The sequence below is a fragment of the Coregonus clupeaformis genome, chromosome 10 (assembly GCF_020615455.1).
Source record: "Coregonus clupeaformis isolate EN_2021a chromosome 10, ASM2061545v1, whole genome shotgun sequence".
NCBI lineage: Eukaryota > Metazoa > Chordata > Actinopteri > Salmoniformes > Salmonidae > Coregonus > Coregonus clupeaformis.
Window position 1 is genome coordinate 50,498,682 of NC_059201.1, and position 24,419 is coordinate 50,523,100.

The 24,419-nt window shown below is 44.4% G+C and overlaps 1 protein-coding gene across 4 annotated transcripts in view; it reads right to left on the bottom strand.

Moving 5' to 3' along the window:
* Nucleotides 1-24,419, bottom strand: part of LOC121575540 (histone deacetylase 7) — a 90,340-nt gene that overhangs the window by 5,804 nt on the left and 60,117 nt on the right. For all 4 annotated transcript variants that reach the window (XM_041888707.2, XM_041888705.2, XM_041888706.2 and 1 more), the window contains 6 exons: nt 24,166-24,253; nt 23,708-23,827; nt 22,275-22,372; nt 4,771-4,889; nt 1,198-1,331; nt 61-145 (listed from right to left, as the gene is read on the bottom strand). In XM_041888707.2, coding sequence (XP_041744641.2) covers nt 61-145; nt 1,198-1,331; nt 4,771-4,889; nt 22,275-22,372; nt 23,708-23,827; nt 24,166-24,253 — 644 coding nt within the window. The remainder of the gene's footprint in view (nt 1-60; nt 146-1,197; nt 1,332-4,770; nt 4,890-22,274; nt 22,373-23,707; nt 23,828-24,165; nt 24,254-24,419) is intronic.

Here is a 24,419-nt window from a genome sequence, read left to right on the forward strand (position 1 = left end):
GAGAGGACGGACAAAGAAAGAGATATAGGGAGAGACAGATAGTGTGTATCAGGTGCATACCCTGGGCCTGTATGACTCTCTGTAGAGAGAGGACAGCGTTGCGACTTGGTCTCCTCTCCAGAACCGCTTGAGACAGGGGCTCCACCTGGAGGGGGACACACAGAGGAGGAGGAGGGGGGAGTAAAACATCACACACAGACAGGTACTCAAACACACACACGCTTGCGCACGCTTGCACACACGTTGCACGCACAAACATAGCACGCTACACGCACACACACATGCAGACACACACACATACAAAAGCGGTGGGTGTGATGTACTAAAGTGAAAGACCTTATATCACTCTAAGGACACATTACGCCTCCCCTGCAAACAGGTGTGTTGCTGGCACTGCATGGATAGAGCAAAAGGCTGCACCCACAACAGGGTAAGACTACCCAACACTGCCCTAGACAATAATATAAGGTCAGTATTGCTTTGTTCTCCCTAATGGTTATGGTTAGGATTTGGGGAGGGGTAAGCTGATCCATCCTCCTGCAGGGTAAAGGCGTCAGCATGCTTCAGTTCGTCTGGCGGCTAGCCGAAGTTGGCTAGACAAACCAAAAGAGTGTGCTCGCATACTCCCTTAAAAGACCTTCGCTTGAAAAACAAGAAAAAAGTGGCAATAGTACTGTTTGGCCATTTTGAGACGCCGTAGCCACTTCCTCAAAATAGTCAGAATTAATCTAAGATAACTCAAGAAATCTGTCATTAATTTGATGTTTTAGCAGAGGAGATGTTAGTGGCGCAATTTTACATCTAACTAAGATGTTTGGTGCAGCATTTCTCAATGAAAAACGAGTCAAATAAAAACGTTGAATGACAACAAAGACTATTGAAGAATCCCTACAGTTGACCAATCACAGACGAAGGGGCGTACACTTCGACTCCTGAACTTTGGAAAAAAAGTGGTGTACCCGAACAGCCCAAAAAAACCTCACCGAAGTCCAAAACTAACAAAAACATCACAAAATGTTGTCATAATACATGCACAAACTCTTCTGAACTGTTTCTGCTGGGAAGCATGTGGACACCTTAAGACTACCCATCACTGCCCTAGATGCTGATCGAAGGTCAGCATTGTGTTTTTCCCCCTTATGGCTAGGGTTAGAATTTACAGAGGGGTAAGCTAGTCTTAGATCTGTGTCTACTGACCTGAGTGCCCAGCAGGGCGCTGACACAGGCCTCCGAGGCATCGCAGATTGCCGTGAGGTCGTGACCCCCCTCCAGTGCCATGACAACCCGGCCCCCAGCCAGCCCCATCAGCTGACGTGTCAGGAAGCCAAAACCTGAGGGAGAGATACATTTAAATACTTTATTTGAATTCACAAATTACAATGAAAAGGATTAAAACATTCCAAAGGTCACAGATGCATAGATAAAATCGTTGATACAAAAATCCCCTTATTCTCCATATTGCCAAGCACACATACAGGATGTGTGAGAACCCTGAGGGAAAAAGCTGTAATGCTGAAATTTGCTGGTTTTTAAAGGTACAGTGCCTTCAGAAAGTACTGTATTCACACCCCTTGACTTTTTCTACATTTTGTTGTGTTACAGCCTGAATTTAAAATGTATTCAATTGAGATTGTATGTAACTGGCCTACACACAACACCCCATAATGTCAAAGTGGAATTATGTTTTTTGAAATTTTTGCAAATTATTACAAAATGAAAAGCTGAAATGTCTTGAGTCAATAAGCATTCAACCCCTTTGTTATGCAAGCCTAAATATGTTCTGGTGTAAAAATGTGCTTAACAAGTCATATAATAAGTTGCATGGACTCAGTGTGCAACAATAGTGTTTAACATGATTTTTGAATGACTAGCTCATCTACAGTATGTACCCCACACATACAATCATCTGTAAGGTCCCTCAGTTGAGCAGTGATTCAACCACAATGACCAGGGAAGTTTTCCAATGCCTCGCAAAGAAGGGCACCTATTGGTAGATGGGTAAAAATAGAAAATAAGAAATTGAATATCCGTTTGAGCATGGTGAAGTTTTTAATTACTCTTTGGATGGTGTATCAATACACCCAGTCACTACAAAGATACAGGCGTCCTTCCTAACTCCGTTGCCGGGAAAATAAATGAAACCGCTCAGTGATTTCACCATGAAGCCAATGGTGATTTTAAAACAGTTACAGAGTTTAAGGGCTTTGATAGGAGAAAACTGAGGATGGATCAACAACATTGTAGTTACTCCACAATACTAACCTAATTGACAGAGTGAAAAACAGGATTCCTGTACACAATAAAAATAATCCTAAACATGCATCCTGTTTGCAACAAGGCACTAAAGTAATACTGCAAAAAAAGTGGCAAAGCAATTCACTTTTTGTCCTGAATACAAAGTGTTATGTTCGGGGAGAAATCCAATACAACACATTACTAAGTACTACTCTCTGTCACACCCTGATCGGTTTCACCTGTCTTTGTGCTTGTCTCCACCCCCCTCCAGGTGTCACCCATCTTCCCCATTATCCCCTGTGTGTTTATACCTGTGTTCTCTGTTTGTCTGTTGCCAGTTCATCTTGTCTTGTCAGGTCTTACCAGCGTTCTTTCCCGTCTTCCTGTGTCTCAAGTTCTGTTTCCTAGTTTTTCCCAGTTCTGACCGTTCTGCCTGCTCTGACCCCGTGCCTGCCGTCCTGTGCCTGCCTGACTCTGACCTGATGACGAACCTCTGCCTGCCCTGACCCCGAGCCTGCCTGCCGTCCTGTACCTGCCTGACTCTGACCTGATGACGAACCTCTGCCTGCCCTCGACCTGGCCTTTGCCTGCCCCGTGTTTATAATAAATAATCGGAGAACTGTACTATCTGCCTCCTGTGTCTGCATCTGGGTCATATCCTGATACGTGATACTCTCCATATCTTCAAGCATAGTGGTGGCTGCATCATGTTATGGATATGCTTGTAATCATTAACGACTGGGGAGTTTTTCAGGATAAAAAATAAATGGAATGAAGATAAGCACAGGCAAATTCCTAAAGGAAAACCTGGTTCAGTCTGCTTTCCACCATACACTGGGAAATAAATTCAACTTTCAGCAGGACAATAACCTAAAACACAAGGCCAAAACTACACTGGAGTTGCTTACCAAGAAGACAGTGAATGTTTCTGATTGGCCTAGTTACAGATGTGACTTAAATCTACTTGAAAATCTATGGCAAGACTTGAAAATGGCTGTCTAGCAATGATTAACAATCAATTTGACAGAACTTGAAGAATTTAGAAAAGAATGGGCAAAAATGGTACAATCCAGGTGTGCAAAGCTCTTAAGGGTCTTATCCAGAAAGATGCAAAGCTGTAATCGCTGCCAATGGTAATTCTAACATGTATTGACTCAGGGGTGTGAATATTTATGTTAATTAGATATGTCTTTATTTCATTTTCAATAAATTAGCTAACATTTCTAAAAACAAGTTTTCACTTTGTCATTATTGGGTATTGTGTGAGAAAAAAACGATTTTATCAATTTTCTATTCATTTTGAACAAAATGTGGAATAAGTCAAGGGGTATGAATACTTTCTGAAGACACTGTATTTATACCCCTTGATTTATTCCACATTTTATTGTGTTAAAGCCTGAATTCAAAATGGAAAAAATAGTTTTTTTTCTCACTTATCTACACACAATTCCCCATAATGACAAAGTCAAAACTTGACTTGTTCCACATTTTGTTGTGTTACAGCCTGAATTCAAAATGGATAAAATCATATTTTTTTCCTCACCCATCTACACACAATGCCCCATAATGACAAAGTCAAAACTTGTTTTTACAAAGTAGACTCAGCGATCTGACATAATCATACACAGTGGGGCGACTTCCTGCTCACAGACATAAACATCAAATCTGCCAAGACTGCCACTGTTTGCTCTTTGTCAGGAACTAATACTGACTAAACTACTGTATAAACCCTGTGAAATATAGAACAGTCTGATCAACGTAGTAGAACTCCTAAGATAGTGAGGATGAGGAAGGAATAGGTTGCTCTTAGAACAGTTTAGAACTTGTGGGACAGGTTCATTTCAACCTGTGAGATCCATAGAAGGGAGAGTAAGGTATTAATTTAGCTTCACAATCAAATCTATTCTAATCAAGCCGTTTGGATTGGCTGAGCTAGAGCCAATGGTGAACCAGTAAAGACAGCTAGCTTGATTGTTATTGTGCCAGCTAGGATGTAAACATTTAAAAGTGAACGGTTTGAAAATAAACCATCTGAATGAATGGTATTTAAATTCCCACAGGTGATAACACTTGTTTGAATAAAAGTAATAAAAGAGAACCATTTGAGTACTTTGCTACATCAATCCTTTTGATTTGCTTTGACATGGGAAAACACCAAGGAATCAAAGATGGCTGCCAACATGTGATTATTTAACACTACTTAAAACTAACTGCAGCATAGGCTACTCAATTTGTGCGAGTTTTTTTTTACCACTGTTACATTTTTGACTCCCCTAACTCTCTAGCTATAAATAGGCAATGTACTGTAATAAAATAAAGCATTATTATAAAGTTGTTAGATATTAGGAGAGGATTCATATTTACAAAAAAATGTCCATTAAGTCTCAATTATGCTTGTCAACTGTAAAAAATAAATAATAATGTGTGATCCCATGACCTTTCGTATGTGTGTGTGTGCGTACACTCAAATGTATATTTGCGTGTGTCCCTGCGTATGGTTCAGTGAGGAACTGACGAGGCGTTTAGTGAGCTTACACTTGGCCGACACTTTGTAGCCCCCTAGTGGCGCCGGATGTCCCTTGACGGCATCGAAACCAGATGAGACCAGCACCATGTCAGGAGAGAACTCATGGGCAATCGGCATCACTATAGTCCTGGAGACAGACAGGAGAGAGAAATCAGACCATTAAACCCATTGACAAGAAAGAGTCGTTCAAGTCTTCAACGCTGTTGTAGGTCAAGCACTCAAACTAGTACGTTTTCCTAAATCGTCTCAAAATCATTGAAAATAGCATAGCTCATAAGGCCTAGTAAATGTGCTTATAATGCATTATGAAGAGGTTATTCATAGAAAGTGTTACAAAAAAAAAGTTTTTTTTAACAAAGAAAATTCTGCTGTACCCACGTGAGAAAGTCATTGCTGAGCCTGCGTGACAGACGAACGTAGTTGCTAGCAAGAGCATAACACGATTCTTCAGGGTCACAAGAGAATAACATACTATATGTGACTATGACCCTTTAATTGACTGTACATTTCACACTAGGCCATATACCGGGGTATTTGGAAATAGCCACGGGATGGTTTTTCAATACCGCCAATACTGTTGTAACTATTTCTTTGACGTTTTTCAATACATTTTTATATTTGTAGTCATTTTTTAAGTAAATACCTGCAGTCAACTTGTGCAATGTGTTAGGAGATAAAGCAGATTGCGTTCTTATGTCACCTGTCACATTATTTTACGTTATGAAGCTTACTTAGTTCCCCAGTACAGTTGAGCCAGTCACGTGTTTGTTTGTAACTAGCACAATGGGAGATGGCGGGAGCAGGAAAGTCTACAGTGTTTTTTTGCTTCAATACAGTGATCAGTGATGTGCAACTATAGTTTTCCTTCACAGAAAATAAGTTAGTGCACCACATTCGACATAAAATAGCTTCATTTTCATCAGATGACAACAGAAGTGCAACGCTATTTGGCTGGCAGCTTACAATGAAAAAGCAAGGTCTATTTTGGTCAAAAACTATGCATGGCCATCATATTTCTAATGTTTAAGCCTTTCATAGAAATAATGTAGACAGCTACATTTCCTAATGTTTTGTCTGCTCTTCTCTGAGCAGAGCAGGAAGGCCCGTTGCCCTAGCGACTCCAGACTCCACACAGACACAGCGTGTACACATGCTGCCCCAGAGCCAGTACTGTTGTTCTTCCTTCAGACAGGCATGCGTCAAAACTCTGTTTATTTGTACAATGTCTCTCGTTCACATTCGCTTGTCAATGTCCAAACTCACCAAAAATGACATTCGGTAGCTCCTACCTATATATGTATAACTTTATGAGGTAGATTCCTTGTCTTTGCAATTAGTTTATTTTAGTTTGCACTTGTTAGCATATTTAGCTAGCAGCCTCCATGGAAATTCGCTATTATTTGTGCAATTTCTTTTTAGCATTCTGGTAATAGTCGCCAAATGGTATTTTTGCATTTTTTCTGGTGCCCCCTTGTGTACTAAACCGGTAATACCGTAAATCCCGAGATGAGAGAAGGACGGTATGACGATATGTCACATTGGGTAACATTTTGAAGAAACATGGTCAAATTAAACCCCATGTTCCACAGATCTAACCTGGTCCCAGATCAGTTTGTGCGGTCTTGCCAACACCTATGGTCATTGCGAAACAGCACAAACAAATCCAGAACCAGGCTACCATTGATCAGTCCAACTGTCCGAAACATTTCTACAAACTCCTAGGTAACATACAGGTATGTGACACAATGTCACCCCAATTAAAAGTAGATGAAAGTTGAAATGCTAACCACATGGTGCTCTAACTCCAGCCTCACATAATAGATGGATAAACATTACATCAAGTCACACAGATACCATGTAGTTACACATAGTTACACATCATTTACATTTCTCAGTTTGACAACATTTCATGCGAAAACACACTCACTAAACTGAACATTTGGCCTCTTCCATGAAATGTAATAATTGTTTTATGTATCTTATATGCAGTTACCTGGTACACCTGAGTACCTACTAGGATACATTCTGGTTACCAAAGTAGTTAAACTACATGCCAACAAGGGCAACTTTATGTAAAGTGCTACCAAACAGATAACAACCATCAGGACCAAGAGAGAGTGATGTCCAGAGGGGAGTATTTGACGATGATGCCAGCACAGATTCTCTAGTTTCATCTTCTGGGACCGCTTCCTTTGTTCTTCTCCTCCTCCTCCTCCCTTCCTCCTCCCATTGCTGCTGCCAGTGATTTAGCGAGCACACACGGCCCATGCCGTGTTTGATTCCTTTTGCTACCTCTTTCTCTCCCCCACCATCTCCCTCTCTCTGTCTCTCTCCATCCTCCCTTCGTCCCTGTCTCTCCCTCTCTCCTTCTTCTTTCTCTCTCCCCCATTCTCTCTTCCTCTCTCTTTCTGCCTCTCCCCTCCTCCTCTCCCTTTCCCTCCCTTCCTCTCTCTCCCCTCTCTCTTTCCCTCTCTCTCCGGCCGCCAGTTCAAAGCGTTTCGGCGGGCGTCTGGTTCCCATTAGGGGCTCGTCCCTCTTCTCACGTCACTGACAGCCAGCCATCTGGGATCCATTGGGCTTAATTACGCCGTCTTTGGATTCCCTAACAATGCACCCCTCCTACCCCCATTCCTCCCCGGCATGCACTACCAGACCCTGCAGCCCGTGTTGTGGGGGTGCACCTCCTCATACATACACATTCATGTACATGCATGTGTACACGCACAAATGCATACTGGCGTGCACGCATACACACACACACAAATACACATGGCTGTGCACACCTGCAAACAACCACACTAACAACCACACACACTTCTTCTTCAATACACACTCACAAGTACCACCCCCCTCCCACCCACGCTTCACAAAAATCCACCAGCCTATATCAACCTCCACCCCTAAAAAACACTACCTCATCAGATTCTAACCCCTACCACTGACCCCCTACGCCCCAACATACAGCCCCTTTACCTGACCCCCCTGCCTAGTACCACATACACACAGCACATTGTACCCCCCAACTCCAAAGGAATCCACCAGATTATACTGAAATCCACCCAACCCCCCCCTCCACACACACACTATATACAGAAGAGGGTGCCATTTTGGAGGCCTTTGGAGGCATCCCAAGATCCCTCAGCCTCTGAATGGCAAGATGTGATATAAACAGAACCGGCCCATTTCTACATTTCTATGCACCAATACATATGCTTCTAACTGGGAGATTGAAATCTCAAATCATGAATATGAATCAAATTAGAAAGATGGCAGGATTCCATCGGGGGGCCAGTATGAAAATGTATGCACTCACTAACTGTAAGTCGCTGTGGATAAGAGTGTCTGCTAAATGACTAAAATGTAAAATGTAAATGAATGGAACCAGTCACTACACTTATTACATGTACAGCCATTGCAGAAACTCTTGAAATTGGGTGCATCTTGTCTGGCTGTACAGAAAGTCTGGGGAATAGAAGCTCAGTCACAGAGATTTTCCTTCCACAGAATCGACAATATATTGCTTTACAGTGTTTGTTGGTGGAATAGGGTGGGGGGGGGAACACTTGTGAGCGGAGTTCCCAAAGTGAAATCATTTTCACATGTAAATATGTGTCTTAAAGGTGAACTCCTGGGATTCTACATTAGGATTTTCTAAAGTTAATTTTTCCAATTCCACACCAGGATATAGCCTATAGGCATACAATAAATAGTTGCTAGGTAACATCTAAATGTATTGAGAGCTACTGTAAGAAAAGGTTGTTGGTAGCATACACCTGTACTGAGAGTTAAGAAAAAGTTATTAGGTAGAAAAAGTTGCTAAGTTACTAGGTAACATCTGTAGTAGGTAACATCTAGGTAACAAACACCTGTACTGAAAACTAAGTGAGAGTTGCTAGATTACTGGGAACTACCTGTACACATAACGAAGGTAGAGTTGCTAGATAACATACACTTAAACTAAGGAACATTTAACAGGTTTTCTTCCCATTTTATACATCCAGTGAATCAACACAGACTATACTGCCTAAGTGGTTCTCAGTGAGTTAGCAAATAGCATAGTATGCTAAGGGTAAACATTGGGCCTAGCGTCTGCCTGTTGCAATCGTTGGCTTGTAACGGTACAGCATGGCTTTAGCCGTTAGCTTCGTGAGTTTGACGAGCTTGGCCCACCCACGGTGTGTGTATGCACCATACAGACCTCACATACTGTTTAACTGCCTGGTGGCGAGCCAACACCGCTGACAGGAACGCTCAAAGTTCATTATGCTGCAAACCGAGCAGCTATTCATTCAGGGGCTGTGGCTTGAATGAAGTGGAAAGTGCGGTGCACAGAAAAAAGACATTGGGACGCAGCACCATACAGTGGCATATATTTACACAATGGGCTCTATTTCCGGCTGGCGTTAAGCCAGCGCAATTGTCAAACACAAAATGTGAGCGGACATCCCCTTTTTATCTGTACATTATTTTAGCCAGCTCCTGTTATTATTTAGAAATGCTTAAACCCCTCATGTAGGCAACATGTACATAAGCCCATCATGGAACGAGAGATGAGCAGATACCGGTGACCCTATTTAGAAACATTTCAGTTATTTTCCTGTAACAATTGCTTGTTTTCCATTTAATGTGATTCAAAAACAAGCCCTAGGCCTACTATAATGAAAGCTGTTTCAACAGCAATGCGTCAGGTGTATTTCTTATCCTGGCCATGCATTAGCCAAAGAGCCCATCTATAAAAGGTTTCTAGGTCACACTTTATTTGGTTAGTCCGGATAGTCCATTTGTAGATGCTCTACAGATGGTCATACTATCAACAAACTATCTGTTGATAAGCAACTGCTTGCTAAGGTTACGGTTAGGGTTTGGTTTAGAATAAGGGTTAGGGTAAGGTTTAATGTTAGGGCTAGGGTTAAGTTTAGGGTTAGGATAAGGGTTAAGGTTAGGGCTAGGGTTAGTAGATAGTTTGTTGAAATGTTACTGATAGTCTGTAGAGCATCTATAGACGGACTATCTAAACAAAGTATTACCGGTTTCTAAATGGTCTACTCGTTAGGATTTTGCCATCATTCTTTTGCATTATTCACAATTGAAATAGGCCTATCTGCAGTGTGTACTCCATTCAGCTTGAATCCATCCCCATTTCCAAAGAGTGTCTCTTGTCTGGTTACCAAAGACACATTCCACCAAACGTATTCAAATGATTCAGTCCTATAAGGCCATATCAACGGCAGGCCTAGGCTATCTCTTGGTTATTGAGAACATGCCTCACACATACAATACAATTTACAGGAGCCTAGTATCATTTTTTTTTAGGAGAAGTGTGATGCGTAAAGACATACTTGTTGAAGCCAATTTCAACAATGTTGACTGTCAACACTCCAAACATATTGAGCAAACACTGTTGTTATTACTCGTTACTGTTGCCTGTGCTATTTAATAAACTGTAGTATCAATTCACAATGGACTAGGATGATAATATTCAGTGCCCCCCCTTACAGAAAATAACTATAGTATTAATATAGGATATTATAGGATTTCTATAGTAACCTATAGTGGGCATATAGTGTCCTATAATATATCTCACCCTATATAATATTCTTATAGGATTTCCTGCCAGATGTTTTCTGTTATAATACTCAATAGTATTTGAATAGTATTATCATGAATCAAAATCTCTATATTATTCCTATAGTGAGTTTTTAGTAGTTCTCCCAGCTGCTTAAGAGCTCACTTGCATACCTATCATTAATATGCTTTTTTCAATGAAGAACATTGTTGTTCATTGTCATACTTGTTGTTCAGCTTGTTTGCCTTTTTCTGCTACATCATCTACGTTTAAAATCAATGTTATTTAAATATTTCCAAAATTAAATAAATTGCAGAACATTGCCCGTGTCTCAAAAAACGTGTAGATCCAACAACATGTCTCAACTCATATTGAATTGGTGGAAGAGCTACTCTACACTTTTTATATGACTTATTTTTAAGTTACGCAAATCCTAAAAAAATTTACTCATACACTTAATGACAAAAGTATGTGGACACCTGTTCGTCAAACATCTCATTCCAGAATCATGGGCATTAATATGGAGTTGTTCCACCCTTTGCTGCTATAACAGCCTTCTGGGAAGGCTTTCCACTAGATGTCGGAACACTGCTGCAGGGACTTGCTTCCATTCAGCCACGAGCATTAGTGAGGTCGGGCACTGATGTTGGGCGATTAGGCCTGGCTCACAGTTGGCGTTCCAATTTATCCCAAAGGTGTTCGATGGGGTTGAGATCAAGGCTCTGTGCAGACCAGTCAAGTTCTTCCACACGAACTCAACAAACTATTTCTGTATGGACCTTGCTTTGTGCACGAGGGCATTGTCATGCTGAAACAGAAAAGGGCCTTCCCCAACTGTTTCCACAAAGTTGGAAGCACAGAATCGTCCATCCACGACCCATTTTCAATGCCCTGGCTGAGGGAAGGAGGTTCTCACCCAAGATTTGACGGTACATGGCCCCGTCATGTACCGTTTGACAGTGGGAATGGTGTTCTTGGGGTCATAGGGAGCATTCCTCCTCCTCCAAACACAGCGAGTTGAGTTGATACCAAAGAGCTCGATTTTGGTGTCATCTGACCACAACACTTTCACCCAGTTCTCCTCTGAATCATTCAGATGTTCATTGGCAAACTTCAGACGGCTCTGTATATGTGCTTTTTGAGCAGGGGGACCTTGCGGGCGCTGCAGGATTTCAGTCCTTCACGGCATAGTGTGTTACCAATTGTTTTCTTGGTGACTATGGTCCCAGCTGCCTTGAGATCATTGACAAGATCCTCCCTTGTAGTTCTGGGCTGATTCCTCACCGTTCTCATAATCATTGCAACTCCACGAGGTGAGATCTTGCATGTAGCCCCAGGCCGAGGGAGATTGACAGTTCTTTTGTGTTTCTTCTATTTGCGAATAATCGCACCAACTGTTGTCACCTTCTCACCAAGCTGCTTGGCGATGGTCTTGTAGCCCATTCCAGCCTTGTGTAGGTCTACAATCTTGTCCCTGACATCCTTGGAGAGCTCTTTGGTCTTGGCCTGTAACGATCCCGGCAGTCTGAGTCGGGTCCTGTCTGTGGACTAGTTTTTCTGCTCGTGATCTCCAGTTTCCCGAGGGTTCTGGAACGCTCCGGGGAGCTCTCTTGATTTCCGCACCTGCATCCCATCAGCAATCTGCACACCTGGTCCTGATCATCACCCTTCTTAGGCTCTGGCCTAACATCCATTCCCTGCCGGATCGTTAGCCATGAACAGTAGGTTTACCAGAGTATCAGTCTTAGAGCTTCTAGCGTTAGTTTTGTTGTTTTGCACCTTGTTGGTTTGTTGTTTACTTACCTCCGTTTTGTTCCATCTGCAGTCACTCATCCGGGACCTTCATCCAACCTCTGCCTGGTGGTCGGCGGCTGCCGAGCCATGATTGGATCAACCACTGCACCCCCAACAACTAATCAACGCCGCCCGCTCTGTTCCCTGGATTATTCAGCATCACTCTTGAATTTGTAAATAAACACTCACCTTCGTTTCAACTTACCTTGTCCTGGTCTGCTTCTGGGTTCTGGCTTTGTAACTCGTGACAGAACGATCCGGCCAGTAATGAACCCAGCGGACCTGGACTCTGTTCGCCATGCCATTTCCCATCAGGAGAAGATGTTGGGACAACATAGCACGGCACTACAGGAGATAGCGTTGTCAGTTCGGAACCTTTCTACCGGTCTGACGGAGGTCCAGAACCAGCGCAAGTTTCCGGTGGAGGATCCACTACCGGTTTCACCCATCTCGCCTGCCGCGTCTGGAGCTGTGTCCTTCCGTGAGCCCAAGGTTCCGACGCCGGATAAATATGAGGGGGAGCTGGGAAGATGCCGTTCTTTCCTTATGCAGTGTGGGTTAGTGTTCGATCTACAGCCCTACTCTTATGCCACAGACAAGGCTAGGATAGCCTTTGTGATTGAGTTGCTGCGTGGTCGAGCGCTGGAGTGGGCTTCAGCCGTTTGGGAACGACAAGACCCCTGCATGGCTTCATACCAGGGGTTCACGGCCGAGATGAGGAAGCTCTTCGACCATTCCGTCCGAGGGAGGGACGCAGCTAGGCGCCTGTTTTCGCTTCACCAAGGAACTCGCAGCGTGGCCGACTTCGTGATCGAGTTCAAGACGTTGGCTGTGGAGAGTGGGTGGAATGAGGAGTCTCTGCAAGCGGCCTTTTACCAGGGTCTGTCGGAGCAGCTCAAGGATGAGTTGATCTCCTATCCGGAGCCTAGTGACCTGGACAGCTTGGTAGCCTTGTCTATTCGGGTGGATAATCGAGTCCGAGAGCGAAGGAGGGAGAAGCAATGGGGTCCGTCCAATCGATCAGCTTCTCAGTTCCCAGTCGGGTCGGGTGGTGGACCAGAACACGTCGATCATTCTCCACCACAAAGGATTAGTGGAGAGGTCCTCTCTCCCGATTCTGAACCCATGCAAGTGGGGCGGCACGGGTTAACCAAGGAGGAGCGTCAACATAGACGTAAGACCAACTGCTGCCTCTACTGTGGTAGCTCGGGACATTACATCTCCACTTGTTCCCGGCGGTCGTCAAACTGCCCGGCTCGCTAAAGTTGGGAGGACTTTTAGCGAGCCAGTTTCAACCTCTCAGTACCTCTGTCAGACCCCGTTTCCCGGCTACCCTTGTGAACAGGAATCAGAGCTTAGCGATTAACGCTTTTATCGATTCAGGTGCCGATGGAAGCTTTCTTGATGCCGAGTTGGTGGAACAGCTGGGGCTTTCCAAGGAGCAATTGCCGGAAGCCATTGAAGCGACCACTCTGAACGGCAGTAGTCTGGCACGTATCACGATGAGGACTGAACCGGTTAAGATGCTGTTGTCGGGGAATCATTCGGAGATGATTTCATTCTTCATTCTGCCGTCTTCCCATGTTCCTCTGGTCCTTGGATACCCCTGGCTGAAGGAACACAATCCCACGTTCGATTGGGTGACGGGCAAGGTAACGAGTTGGAGCCTTGATTGTCATGCTAACTGTCTCAAGACTGCCTGTCCCCATTCGGTTCCCAGTCAGGTGATTGAGGCTAAACCCCCAGATTTGTCCCTGGTTCCCGAGACATATCACGATTTGGGGGAAGTGTTCAGTAAGCAGAAGGCTCTGTCACTCCCTCCCCCACCGACCATATGATTGTGCCATCAACCTGTTCCCTGGAGCTGTCTACCCCAAGGGAAGGTTATACAGTATCTCCCGCCCTGAACGTGAGGCTTTGGAGACCTACATCAAGGAGTCCCTAGCTGCTGGTCTCGTTCGTCCCTCGTCATCACCCCCTGGGGGCAGGATTCTTCTTTGTGGGTAAGAAGGATGGCTCTCTTCGACCGTGTATTGATTATCGGGGTTTGAATGACATCACGGTCAAGAACAAGTATCCCCTGCCCTTGATGAGTTCTGCCTTCGACTCCTTACAGGGTGCTACGGTGTTCACCAAGCTAGACCTACGCAATGCGTATCACATGGTCCGGATCAGAGAGGGAGACGAGTGGTTGACGGGTTTCAATACACCGATGGGTCACTTCGAGTATCAGGTGATGCCGTTTGGACTGACCAATGCTCCAGCGGTATTCCAGAGTATGGTGAACGACGTCCTGAGAGATATGATCGGTCTCTTTGTGTTTGTTTACCTGGATGACATTCTGATCTTCTCGAAGGAACCTTCCGACCACGTCCAGCATGTCCGGCAGGTTCTGCAGCGATTGTTGGAGAATCGCCTGTTCGTGAAGGCCGAGAAGTGCGAGTTTCACGCCCACACGACATCCTTTCTCGGGTACATCATCTCCAGGGGAGAGATTAGGATGGACCAGGAGAAGGTTAGAGCGGTTCTGGAATGGGCCCAGCCCGGTACGAGATTGCAGCTCCAGAGATTTTTGGGGTTTGCGAATTTCTACCGCAGATTCATCCGGGATTACAGCCGTGTGGCCGCTCCGTTAACGGCCTTGACTTCCAGTATCAGGAGCTTCAAGTGGAATCCGGAGGCGGATCGAGCGTTTCTGGATTTGAAGAGGCGATTCACCAACGCACCGATTCTCTCTCAACCGGACACGGCCCGTCAGTTCGTCGTTGAAGTGGACGCGTCTGATGTGGGAGTTGGCGCCATCCTGTCGCAGCGATGCTCCACGGACAGTAAACTCCATCCCTGCGCCTACTACTCTCGTCGCCTTTCGCCTGCGGGAGAGGAATTACGATGTGGGTAACCGGGAGCTTCTCGCGGTGAAACTTGCCTTGGAGGAGTGGCGCCACTGGTTGGAGGGGGCGGAGCAGCCGTTTATTGTCTGGACTGACCACAAGAACCTTGCTTACGTGCAATCGGCTAGACGTCTCAACTCCCGTCAGGCCAGGTGGTCGTTGTTTTTCGGACGATTCAATTTTTCCCTGACGTTCGGACCTGGATCTAAGAACGGCAAGGCGGACGCCTTGTCTCGGATGTTCTCCAAGACGGAGGAGAGTGGGTCCAAGACCGAGACAATTCTCCCCCGGAACTGCGTCGTGGGAGCTGTTAGGTGGAAGATTGAGGAGGAGGTGATGGCGGCTCTTCGGACGCAGCCCGGTCCCGTAACGGTCCACCCGGTCGGTTGTTTGTGCCTGAGTCGGTTCGTCCCTGCGGTCCTCAAATGGTCCCACGCCAGCAAGATGGCTTGTCACCCTGGCGTGGCTCGGACGATGGCGTTTCTTCGCAGACGTTTTTGGTGGCCTGCCATGGCCGAGGATACTCGGGGTTATGTTGCTGCCTGTCCAGTGTGTGCGCAGAATAAGAGTACCAATCGGCCCAGCTCTGGACTACTTCACCCCCTTCCTATTCCCCGGCGACCATGGTCGCATCTGGCCCTGGACTTTGTCACTGGGTTGCCCGCTTCTGAGGGGAACACGGTCGTTCTGACTATCGTGGACAGATTCAGCAAGTTCGCCCACTTTGTGCCAATTGCCAAGCTTCCCTCTGCCTCGGAGACGTCCGAGATCCTGGTTAGGGAGGTTTTCAGGGTCCACGGGTTGCCCAGTGATATCGTTTCCGACCGTGGCCCTCAGTTTACCTCTGCTGTCTGGAAGTCCTTCTGTTTGGCCATTGGAGCTACAGTCAGTCTCACATCTGGTTTTCACCCCCAATCTAATGGTCAGGCGGAGAGAGCCAACCAGAAGATGGAATCCACGCTACGCTGCCTGGCCTCTTCCAACCCCACCTCCTGGGTCTCTCAGTTGCCTTGGGTTGAGTATGCCCACAATACTCTCCCTACATCTGCCACTGGGATGTCTCCCTTCCAGTGCCTGTATGGCTACCAACCTCCCTTGTTCCCTTCTCAGGAGAAGGAGCTCTCAGTGCCTTCTGTTCAGGCCCATATTCGTCGTTGCCACCGGACCTGGCATCGGGCCAGAAAGGCACTCCTTAGAGTTTCGGACCGGTATCAGCTCCAGGCGAATCGTCGCCGGATCCCCGCTCCCACCTACACCATCGGAGATAGGGTCTGGTTGGCCACACGGGATCTTCCTTTACGGACTGAGTCTAGGAAGTTGTTACCGAAGTTCATTGGTCCGTTTGTGGTGGAGAAGGTGATCAATCCGGTGGCAGTTCGACTCAAACTCCCGAGGACGCTCAGAGTCCATCCCACCTTTCATGTCTCCTGCCTCAAGCCTGTTTTCCTCAGTCCTCTGTTGCCTCCTCCGCCTCCTCCTCCTCCTCCTCGGATGATCGGAGGTGGTCCTGCCTACACGGTGCGACGCATCATGGATTCCAGACGGCGGGGCCGGGGTTTCCAGTATCTCGTGGACTGGGAGGGGTATGGTCCTGAAGAGAGGAGTTGGATTCCGCGGCGACAGATCCTAGATGCTGACCTCATCCGTGACTTCTACCGCCTCCATCCTGGCGCTCCGGGAGTCCGCCCGGTGGCGTTCGTCGGAGGGGGTACTGTAACGATCCCGGCAGTCTGAGTCGGGTCCTGTCTGTGGACTAGTTTTTCTGCTCGTGATCTCCAGTTTCCCGAGGGTTCTGGAACGCTCCGGGGAGCTCTCTTGATTTCCGCACCTGCATCCCATCAGCAATCTGCACACCTGGTCCTGATCATCACCCTTCTTAGGCTCTGGCCTAACATCCATTCCCTGCCGGATCGTTAGCCATGAACAGTAGGTTTACCAGAGTATCAGTCTTAGAGCTTCTAGCGTTAGTTTTGTTGTTTTGCACCTTGTTGGTTTGTTGTTTACTTACCTCCGTTTTGTTCCATCTGCAGTCACTCATCCGGGACCTTCATCCAACCTCTGCCTGGTGGTCGGCGGCTGCCGAGCCATGATTGGATCAACCACTGCACCCCCAACAACTAATCAACGCCGCCCGCTCTGTTCCCTGGATTATTCAGCATCACTCTTGAATTTGTAAATAAACACTCACCTTCGTTTCAACTTACCTTGTCCTGGTCTGCTTCTGGGTTCTGGCTTTGTAACTCGTGACATGGCCATGGTGGAGACTTCTGTGGACAGGTGTCTTTTATACAGGTAACAAGCTGAGATTAGGAGCACTCCCTTTAAGAGTGTGCTCCTAATCTCAGCTCGTTACCTGTATAAAAGACACCTGGGAGCCAGAAATCTTTCTGATTGAGAGTGGGTCAAATACTTATTTCCCTCATTAAAATGCAAATCAATTTATAAAAATGTTTGACATGCGTTTTTCTGGATTAATTTTTTTGTTATTCTGTCTCTCACTGTTCAAATAAACCTACCATTATAATTATAGACTGATCATTTCTTTGTCAGTGGGCAAACGTACAACATCAGCAGGGGATCAAATACTTTTTTCCCTCACTGTAGATATATATAAAATGACTAGATTTCTTATAGTAATTTCCCGAAAATACCATAATATTTTTTATAGTAATTTCTATAGTAATTACTATAATATTACTATAATATTTTTATAATAAATGTGTATGATAATCTTATAGGATTAGTATAGATTGTTTCTGTAAGGGGGCCAGTCGAATTGGAGATGACAACGCAAAGACCGTCAATAACCTACAGAACGGCATGCAGTATTAAAGGGGAATGGAAACTCTTTAGGAAGTAAAGCTGTGCAAAGAGATGTATTCAATCCACTAATAATAAACGTGTGCTTGTAATATAGAAACATCTCTTTGCATCTAATTGCAATTCATCTGATCACTCTTCATAACATTCTGGAGTATATGCAAATTGCCATAATCAAAACTGAGGCAGCAGACTTGGTGAAAATTAATATTTGTGTCATTCTCAAAACTTTTGACCACAACTGTACTACAGACACCATAATGCATACTTTTAAATTATATTATGTGAGCTAAACACTTACATATATATATATATATAGATATAAGGTGAATGCACCAATTTGTAAGTCGCTCTGGATAAGAGCGTCTGCTAAATGACGTAAATGTAAATGTAAATGTAGATATACAGTGCAAAATAAGGCATATAATTACAATAATTGGCTTTTAACTTTAATTCCTTCTATACAGTGCATTCGGAAAGTATTCAGACCCCTTCCCTTTTTCCACATTTTGCTACGTTACAGCATTATTCTAAAATTGATTAAGTAATGTTTTAACCACATCAATCTACACACAATACCCCATAATAAAAACACAAATACCTTATTTAAATAAGTATTCAGACCCTTCGCTATGAGACTCGAAAATGAGCTCACGTGCATCCTGTTTCCATTGATAATCCTTGAGATGATTCTACAACTTGATTGGAGTCCACCTGTGGTGAAATCAATTGATTGGACATAATTTGGAAAGGCACACACCTGTCTATATAAGATCCCACAGTTGACAGTGCATGTCAGAGCAAATATCAAGCTGTGAGGTCGAAGGAATTGTCCGTAGAGCTCTGAGACAGGATTGTGTCGAGGCACAGATCTGGGGAAGGGTACCAAAAATTGTCTGCAGCATTGAAGGTCTTCAAGAACACAGTGGCCTCCATCATTCTTAAATGAAAAATGTTTTATATATATATACAGCGCCTTCGGAAAGTATTCAGACCCCTTGATTTTTTCCACATTTTGTTACTTTAAAGCCTAATTCTAAAATGGATTCAATTGTTTTTTTCCCCTCATCAATTTACACACATTACCCAATAATGACAAAGCAAAAACAGGTTTTTAGACATTTCTGCACATTTATAAAAAAAAAAGTTTAAAAAAAAGGGAATATTACATTTACATAAGTATTCAGACCCTTTACTCAGTACTTTGCCACTTCTTCGTTGTCTTGGCTTTGTGCTTTTGGTTCTTGTCCCGTTGGAAGGTGAACCTTTGCCCCAGTCTGAGGTCCTGAGAGCTCTGGAGCAGGTTTTCATCAAGGATCTCTCTGTACTTTGCTCCGTTCATCTTTCCCTCGATCCTGACTAGTCTCCCAGTCCCTGTCACTGAAAAACATCCTCACAGCATGATGCTTCCACCACCATACTTCACCATTGGGATGGCGGCAGGTTTCTCATGGTCTGAGAGTCTTTAGTTGCCTTTTGGCAAACTCCAAGCAGGCTGTCATATGCCTTTTACTGAGGAGTGGCTTCCGTCTGACCACTCTACCATAAAGGCCTGATTGGTGGAGTGCTGTAGAGATGGTTGTCCTTCTGGAAGGTTCTCCCATCTCCACAGAGGAACTCTAGAGCTCTGTCAGAGTGACCATCGGGTTCTTGGTCACCTCCCTGACCAAGGCTCTTCTCCCCCGATTGCTCAGTTTGGCCGGGCAGTCTTGGTGGTTCCAAACTTCTTCCATTTAAGAATGATGGAGGCCACTGCGTTCTTGGGGACCTTCAATGCTGCATAAATGTTTTGGTACCCTTCCCCAGATCTGTGCCTCGACACAATCCTGTCTCGGAGCACTACGGACAATTCCTTTGACCTCACGGCTTGGTTTTTGCACTGACATGCACTGTCAACTGTGGGACCTTATACAGTTGAAGTCGGAAGTTTACATACACTTAGGTTGGAGTCATTAAAACTTGTTTTTCAACCACTCCACAAATGTATTGTTAACAAACTATAGTTTTGGCAAGTCGGTTAGGACATCTACTTTGTGCATGACACAAGTAATTTTTCCAACAATTGTTTACAGACAGATTATTTCACTTATAATTCACTGTACTTTAAACAGTGCCTTTAAACAGCTTGGAAAATTCCAGAAAATGATGTCATGGCTTTAGAAGCTTCTGATAGGCTAATTGACATCATTTGAGTCAATTGGAGGTGTACCTGTGGATGTATTTCAAGGCCTACCTTCAAACTCAGTGCCTCTTTGCTTGACATCATGGGAAAATCAAAATAAATCAGCCAAGACCTCAGAAAACAAATGGTAGACCTCCACAAGTCTGGTTCATCCTTGGGAGCAATTTCCAAATGCCTGGTACACGTTACTCTGTACAAACAATAGTACGCAAGTATAAACACCATGGGATCACGCAGCCGTCATACCGCTCAGGAAGGAGACGCGTTCTGTCTCCTAGAGATTAACGTACTTTGGTGCGAAAAGTGCAAATCAATCCCAGAACAACAGTAAAGGACCTTGTGAAGATGCTGGAGGAAACAGGTACAAAAGTATCTATATCCACAGTAAAACCAGTCCTGTATCTCCGCAAGGAAGAAGCCACTGCTCCAAAACTGCCATAAAAAAGCCAGACTACGGTTTGCAACTACACATGGGGACAAAGATCGTACCTTTTGGAGAAATGTCCTCTGGTCTGATGAAACAAAAATAGAACTGTTTGGCCATAATGACCATCGTTATGTTTGGAGGAAAAAGGGGAAGCTTGCAAGCCGAAGAACACCATCCCAACCGTGAAGCACGGGGGTGGCAGCATCATGCTGTGGGGGTGCTTTGCTGCAGGAGGGACTGGTGCACTTCAGAAAATAGATGGCATCATGAGGAAGGAAATTGATGTGGATATATTGAAGCAACATCTCAAGACATCAGTCAGGAAGTTAAATATTGGTCGCAAATGGGTCTTCCAAATGGACAATGACCCCAAGCATACTTCCAATGGCTTAAGGACAACAAAGTCAAGGTATTGGAGTGGCCATCACAAAGCCCTGACCTCAATCCTATAGAAAATGTGTGGACAGAACAGAAACATCGTGTGCGAGCAAGGAGGCCTACGAACCTGACTCAGTTACACCAGCTCTGTCAGGAGGAATGGGCCAAAATTCACCCAACTTATTGTTGGAAGCTTGTGGAAGGCTACCCAAAATGTTTGACCCAAGTTAAACAATTTAAAGGTAATGCTACCAAATACTAATTGAGTGTATGTAAACTTCTGACTCACTGGGAATGTGATAAAATAAATAAAAGCTGAAATAAATCATTCTCTCTACTATTATTCTGACATTTCACATTCTTAAACTAAAGTGGTGATCCTAACTGACCTAAAACAGGACATTTTTACTAGGATTAAATGTCAGGAATTGTGAAAAACGGAGTTTAAATGTATTTGGGTGTATGTAAACATCCAACTTCAACTATATAGACAGGTGTGTGCCTTTCCAAATCATGTCCAATCAATTGAATTTTCCACAGGTGGACTCCAATCAAGTTGTAGAAACATCTCAAGGATGATCAATGGAAACAGGATGCACCTGAGCTCAATTTCGAGTCTCATAGCAAAGGGTCTGAATACTTATGTAAATAAGGTATTTCTGTTTTTTATATTTAATACATTTGCAAAAATTGATAAAAACCTGTTTTCGCTTTGTCATTATGGGGTATTGTGTGTAGATTGCTGAAAAAAATATAACATTTAATCCATTTTAGAATAAGGCTGTAACGTAACAAAATGTGAAAAACGTCAAGGGGTCTGAATACGTTCCGAAGGCACTGTATAGAAGGAATTAAAGTTAAAAGCCAATTATTGTAATTATATGCCTTATTTTGTAATTCCAGTTCAATTCTGATTTCAGTCACTCCTTACAAAATAAGGAAGACTCAATATGCTCTAAGTTGTTCTCTATCATTAGGAGGTCGTGTAAATGGCAGTGTACAAGATACACATTTTCACAGGTGTTTTTTCTTGACTGATTACCATTTGATTGATGTGGTGCTATTGCATGTCATATCATTTGAAAGGGCTGTCTCTCAGCTTTCAAAATATGTATTATGTTATCATATATGGTTTGACACCAGCAAAGTATGTTCATTAATGTACGCAGAGGTCATGGTCTAAGTAAATCCATGAATTCCCCATGGATTGGATGGCATCACAAACATCCAACTCGCACCACAATATAACATCTGAACACATGATATACATGTCTGTTATATCACAGCTGTGTGTCGTATTTCAACGATGAGTGACGAGGTTTGGTAAGACTTTCTATGAATCAATAGCGAGCACCCCTGGCTTTGACTAGAATATAATCTTTGTGCTTTTGTTTTAATGTGAATTGGGCTGGAGGTAAGGTGAGGTAGGTTAGGTGTGTGTGTCTCTACTGTACCTAAATGCTGCCAGGTATTCAGCGTCGCCCACGGGGGGATCCAAGCCTCCCGTCCACGCCACATTGACATTGAAGCCCTCACCTGCACCTGCTCCAACCTGGACAGAGCGGGAGAGAGAGAGAGAAGGGAGAGAGAGTTATGTTTGCATCTTACTTCATTGAAAGTTGTGCTGAGAGTTAAAGGTCATGAGATATTTTGCATCAAATGTTCACAGACAATCAGCACGGTTGTTTAATAATGTGCATTTGTGCAATTAATGAAAAGCCGCGTCACATTTCAATGACATAAGGGAGTGATTACGATTTCCAAATGAAAGACGGCTGGCCATTAATTCAATGCCTCCATCAACTCAACTATTTCGATTTTTGATACAATTTGTCAAATCTGCTTATAAATCACTTGCAGCAACAAAACTACACCCAGATTAAGTCCCAGTTTGAACACACTACAGGGACGTACGTATATTCTTGAGTCGGCACTTGGCGATATTCCATTTCTAGCTATATTTCACCTAATCTCCGCACCCAGAACCCAATTTTAACATCTGTCAAGAGAGACTATATTTCATCAAATGCCAGGCACAACCGGTGGACGTCTCCCTGATTTGACCTCACGTTTGTGGGATGGCATACTAACTGATCCCCTGGTCTTAAGAGGAGAGTAAGCCTTAAAAATGCCTGCTAACGGCTATTTCGCTTTTGAAACTCCTCCACCATCGCTCAATGTCACGGTGAGGAGATAGTGAGGACTCTGAGTGACACACTCTTGGCAACAAATCGCAGTCATTTCCTTTGTGGGTGTGTGTTCGTGTGTGTGAGGATGATGTGCGTTGCAGAGTGTCTGACTCGACTCTCTCTCGGTAGACGGGATGTTCACAGGGCAAACTCAAAACACATGAGCTCCGCCATCCACCGCCAACTAGTCACTCTCCCTCTCTTTCTCTCTCTCCATTGTTCTTCTCTTCTTCATCCCTTCTGTTATTCCTTTCATGTTTAAGAGACCCTGGAGCGGATTACGGGTACCCTGATGTTTCTGTGTGGTACCCCTGATGACATCACTGCTACCCCCTAGTGTGTTATATAGGTACATGGGGCTGTGGTAGAGGGACACAGAGACCAGAGGTTTACCACACAGCTCAGCGGCGGTTGAGGGGCTATTTAAGGCTAAACCACATCCAAGCCAGCGTAGCATCTAATGGACCATCCTCCCATGATGAAGAATATGGGAAAATGTCCACTTTTTTATCCTCCTTATTTGGTGAGAATGGAGTGGGTGGTAACAGACGCTAAAGAGGTTTTCAGACTATTGGGCCGACCCAATCCGTTCTGTGCTGGCTCAGACGTTTTTTTTTCTTCTTCAAATGAAAAGACCAATCATGTATTTGATGGGGGAGCATGATGTACATGGTGGTGGATAGTGCAACCTAACTTACCTCAGCTGGGTCCCCGCTACCGGGGAAGAAGTTGCCATTGTCATAGCGATGCAGGGAGATATACAGCACGCTGGGGTCGTTGTAGAACACCGACTGGGTACCGTTGCCATGGTGAACATCCTGGACATTGGGGATAAAGGTCAAGGGGTCGTCAGACTCTTAATTATGTAGTACGCTTGACCAGTCTCATACTTGCTCTGGTTGTTTGCATCATCTCCTTTAGTGCACACCAAACTACATTGAATTATTTGTCTTTATAAACCAGGAAGTACTTAAGTGTGCATGTGTTCCAACATGTGTGTGTCTGTCTGTGTTAACGCCCAGACTCGTGGCGGGCCCAGACTCATGTGGAAAGCAGAGTGAATGTTGACACCACGCTTATGGTCAATACGTGAATTGTGTAAGTAAGCAAGTGTTTAGCTCCCATGTGGGGACCAGTGATGGCGGTCGTCTCTCACCCAGTCCACAATGAGGATCTTGCTGATGCTGAGTTTGTGCTGGAGCTGCTTGGCTGCGATGGCCACGGAGTTGAAGAAGCAGAAACCCCTTTGGAAAGACACACGTGGGTTTATGAGGATATACTCAGGACTTAGGAGGTCATGTTCCCATAATGAGACAAAAGACACAATGTAAAGTGAAGGATTTTCAGGAGATGTCCCCACAATAATGTGTGGGCGTCTCAGAGAATATCCTCACAATACACACACTAGGT